This window comes from Saprolegnia parasitica (assembly GCF_000151545.1).
Source record: "Saprolegnia parasitica CBS 223.65 unplaced genomic scaffold supercont2.84, whole genome shotgun sequence".
NCBI lineage: Eukaryota > Oomycota > Saprolegniomycetes > Saprolegniales > Saprolegniaceae > Saprolegnia > Saprolegnia parasitica.
Window position 1 is genome coordinate 16,644 of NW_012156478.1, and position 4,469 is coordinate 21,112.

General features: G+C 54.6%; 1 protein-coding gene across 1 annotated transcript; it reads left to right on the forward strand.

Annotated features, from left to right (window-relative positions):
• Positions 1 to 1,262: 1,262 nt before the first annotated feature.
• On the forward strand, positions 1,263 to 1,595 carry SPRG_21131 (hypothetical protein; the record flags this gene model as incomplete). Its single annotated transcript, XM_012351695.1, has 1 exon — positions 1,263 to 1,595. One exon carries the CDS (start codon positions 1,263 to 1,265, stop codon positions 1,593 to 1,595), a length of 333 nt encoding a protein of 110 aa, XP_012207085.1.
• Positions 1,596 to 4,469: the final 2,874 nt, after the last annotated feature.

Below are 4,469 nucleotides of genomic sequence, written 5' to 3' on the forward strand. Positions count from 1 at the left end.
GTGGTCAGCGAAGTGCATCAGCGCATCCAGAGCCAAAAATCGAAACAACGAGACTCGGTTCGCTGCTCCACGAACACGAGTACCACGGCGCCCAACGATCCCACACCGTGTCACATCGTCATCATTCGCGGTTGTCCGTGGCTCTCTCAATCTCAACCGCCCGACGACGCCGTCGCGACAGCCAACAGTCTCTTTCGCTTGGCGCTCGACATTTGGGCACAGAGCTGTGTGCATCAAGATCACGTCGCCATGCGTGAATGCGCGCTCTTCCTTCTCCAGTGAGTAATCGCACCGGCCACCTCTATCTCCAGCATGTCGTCTACCTCCAGATCTTATCCGCACTCTGCATGGTCGGATCCACCAAGCACATCATCGATGCTACCCACAGCTTGTACAACGCGACGCTCGACAAGGTCACACCCGTGAGTCTCTGGCTCGAGCACCCCGGGTGTGTCGACCACTTTGCCTTTGCACTCAAAGTGCAAAGTCGGACGACTGTGACCAAGTGCGCCTCGATATTGGCGCTGATCGTGGAGTGTGCCAAGACGACGCAGGCACCACCGCGGCGCTGGACGCCGGCAGCGATCGAGAGCGTCGAGGTGGCGCTGGCCGCCTGGCCGCACGTGTACCGGATCAGCGACTGTCTTGAGCGCGTGTACACGTACCTCTTTGAGATCCAACCAGTGCCGCCAAAACCGAAGCCAGCCTTACGCAGCTTGCACGGAATTATAGCTAGTGCTGTGCGTCAGTCCAAGTACCACAGCGCCTCGCCAACGAATGTCAAACCACATGACGACTCGGCGCCCTTGACGAAAGACGTCAACGACGGGCTCCAGCCGTTGGTGTCGCCGGGCGGCAGTCCGCGTCGTGGAACGCCATCGAGTAAAAAGCTCAGTTTTGCGCAGGCGGCCAGGCTTGCCCGCAGCCACAACTCGGTGCATCCCCTTCCATCCGAATCCTCTCGGCGGCAGGTCGAACCAATGGCGTGTGATATCGTTGACACGCCGACACCGACCGCGGTCACGCCGATATCGAGTCAGACCACGCCCGTTTCTGCGGCGGCGGTCTCTTGCGACGGCAACTGGATCAAACTCCCGTCATCGGCGGAGACGTGCGCCGGAAACAGAAGTGGTCCCGAGCAACGATCGGTGACAATCGTTCGTCAGGAAACCAAGGTGGGGTCCTTTGCTGTAGCCTCTGGCATTGCAAAGGCCATTGACGCAACCAGCGACGTGTCGCTTCAGCCTGCCGAGGGTACCACGATGCACACGAGCCCTATGAAAGCATCGGCACCACGCCAACCGAGAAGGGCCAGCGTCGGGGCTGGTCTAGAAAACACACCGTCGGTTTTGGTCGGTGTGACCAAGATGGAAGTCCTCTCAGCCGCCAAACTACGACGCACCGAACGCACACACTTTGTCAGATCTTGGAGCGCGCTTACGAGCTCCAGTCGTCGGACGAAGCACGTACGAAGCCGTGCGACGCCATCGAGCGCGCCGTCGAGCTCTACCGTTCACCACGCGAGTGCGCGCTGCGCGATTACATTGAAACGACACTCGACCCCGCGATTCGCACATTCTTTGAGCACTACATGACCACACGCGCGACTGCGCCGGCGTCCAAGTGGTGGCATCGTCTGAAAACGAGATGATTCTCACACCAATAGGAAAAATAGTACATGAATTCGCTTTGCATTTGTACGTGAAACTTGATGACCAGCATCGAAGTGTATGAACCCAGGGGGAGGTGAACGCTGCCTTGGTGATTTGGTGCGCATGGAGCACCCATGATGAGCCCGCTAGCCGACTTGATTAGCTGACTGCGCTAGCCAGCTAGTCCAGCCTGGCATGGCGCGACGAACCCGCCCGGGACTACCGAGCGAAAAATGGCCGAGTCCATTTGAAGTAAAGGGCAGTTGCCGGTACTTAAAAGTGGTTTGCCATTAAGCACTTCCAGCGAGAACGACGATACGAACCAGGTCCAAGGCAACTGAGCTGGCTGGTAATTTGTTGACGATTAAACAATCGCACGCGAAGAATTGATCAAACTGAAAATGATAGCTCACATCTGGCATACTACTACCTGGTACTAGTACGTGGCGGCAACGACATCAGCTACATGTCATAGAAATGGTACATACTATGACGAGTCAGATAGTTTTTCTTGAGACGCTGGCCGGGGGTACCCCTGGCGCTGGCGCCTTCGTTTGTCGGATCCTTGGACATAATATATTGTCTGCTACTCTGCCAAGAACCTTTCGCCGCAGTGGATCGCGCATATCGGTGAAAAAGATTGTTGGCTCGACGAAAACGGTGTCCGGCAAATGGTTGGTTTTCGAACCGCATGACCGCGTTCCATCTTGAACGCTGACATCTTGATCCTTGCGTCTGCAGTACTGGAAAGTTATGACTCAAAACTTTGCTGGTTCGAATTGAATTGTGCCTCAAAACTTTTGAGGCACAATTCAATTCCAACCAGATTTCATCGGCTGACTGGCTTACAAAATCAATTCCAGTCAATTAGAAGCAGCCACGCTGTGTCATCGATGCAACTTTAGGTCGTTTGCGATGCGAACGAGAACTCATGGTCGGGAATATTGTTTCGCATCGCAAGAATGTTATCGTTAACCGGCGAAATATTCTTGACACGTGTTTTGACCCGATGCCAATCCTCGTGCGATCTTTAAATAACTCATGTGCGCGTTCTTTAAATAGTACAATCGTATTCCCCTTCCGAAAAATCCCACCCCAGTTCCTCTTTTCGTCCACATGCCCCAGTGCTTCACAGCCGACAAGGCTGGGGAGGGTCCATGCACCATCGCAGACTGGCGTCTCTGTGAATACGGCTGGCTGCGTCTCGCGCCCGTGTGCCTCTACCTCCTCGTTTGGATCGTCCTCGGTGTGTACATGTTTTCGCGCAACGGAGCTCTCCATGGCCTTTTCCGCAGCGATGCAAATTTAGTTCATGACCACGTTGCCCAAGGTTCGTTCTATATAAACGATCTTATTGCGGCCTACGAGTGTCGTAGGTATCGCGATCGCTTCATCCCTGCGCAAATACCGGTCGTTGCGGCAGAAGCGATTTCAACGTGCGGTGCGGCTAATAGCCATGTGGGCCGAGCTCCCCCAGTTTACGCTCGTATCGTTGGGCCTTGCGTTTCGCATCACAGGCTCCGTGTTTCAATTGAAATACGTCTTGTTTGCCTTTAGCTTGACGCGCGAGGTTCGTATCACGTAATCGACGGCATGAAAACTCATTTCTTATAGGCGACCGATGCGCTGCTAGCCTTTTCGTGTGGCGGGCTATTGCTCCTCTTGTGTAGCATCAAGCAATGTACACTATCTCCACGTACAAATAGCGAGAACGTGTACATCCCCGTAGGCAGCGCCGTCCGACGCCGACTGGTCCAGCCACTCGCATTCGACTTGTTTTATATCCCAATGGTCGCGACCTTTCTTCGGTTCGGGACGTGCCCCATGGGCATCGAGCACGTCGCGTTGCCCAGCGGGTTTGTCTGCGACTGCGTCGACCGCTTTGGCTACTTTTGGGTTGCCTCGATGCACTATATGGAGTCCAGTTGTGGCGTCAATTCACGAAGACTGTGTTTAGGCGCTCGGACTGATCTCATTCGTTCTGCACTATTGCGGCGCGCTGCACCACAAGATGCACGTTGAGCCGCTCGCAACGACCATGAACTTTCGTTTTCAGCCGAGTTACCAGTTTTTTATCGTCATGGCCCGGACACGTAGTTATATCAGCCCGTTCGATACGACATGACCGATGTAGCCTGGCTTGTGTAGTCTGCCCAATCGTAGCGATCTTTGCCAGCAATATGGACGCCAGCCGCAATGAGACCGTCGGACTCCTTACTGGTCTCCTCGTCGTCTGGGGCTTCCTCCTCGAGTACTCGTACCGCACCCAGCCGGTACTTCGCTCATGCATCTGTACAATTTTCTCATGACAATATTGATGTTGATGTACTAGTGCATTGGCAGCGGGAGCGTCCCCAACAATATTCGCGTGCTCGCCTTCTCAAGTGCAATCTACACAACGCTCGCGTCCATTTGTGTCTTGACGACCGACGCGAGTCTCTCAACATTGCTCTATACACTTGTACCGCTGCCACTTGTCGGTGTCGCTGCATGGAAGATCAATGAGCGTCGCGCGGGCTTGTTTCACATTCCCAACGTCTCGATCGTCGAGCTACTCAAGGACGAATCGCCAACGATCCAGTTGGTCGGCGCCGTCGCCGCGCTGTACGCCAACCCGAATCGCATCGTAGAAACAGACCATGAAAAGCTCTTGGTGCAACTACGGCGGCTGGCGCATGGCCTGGAGCATGCGCCGCTTTGTCGTTTGCATGCGCTACGAACCTTGTGGTTTAGTCACATCGAGGTATACACATCTGTCATATCTTGTGTCGTCGATGTCGTTAACAACGCTTTTGTAGAGCTTTGTCGGACAAAACT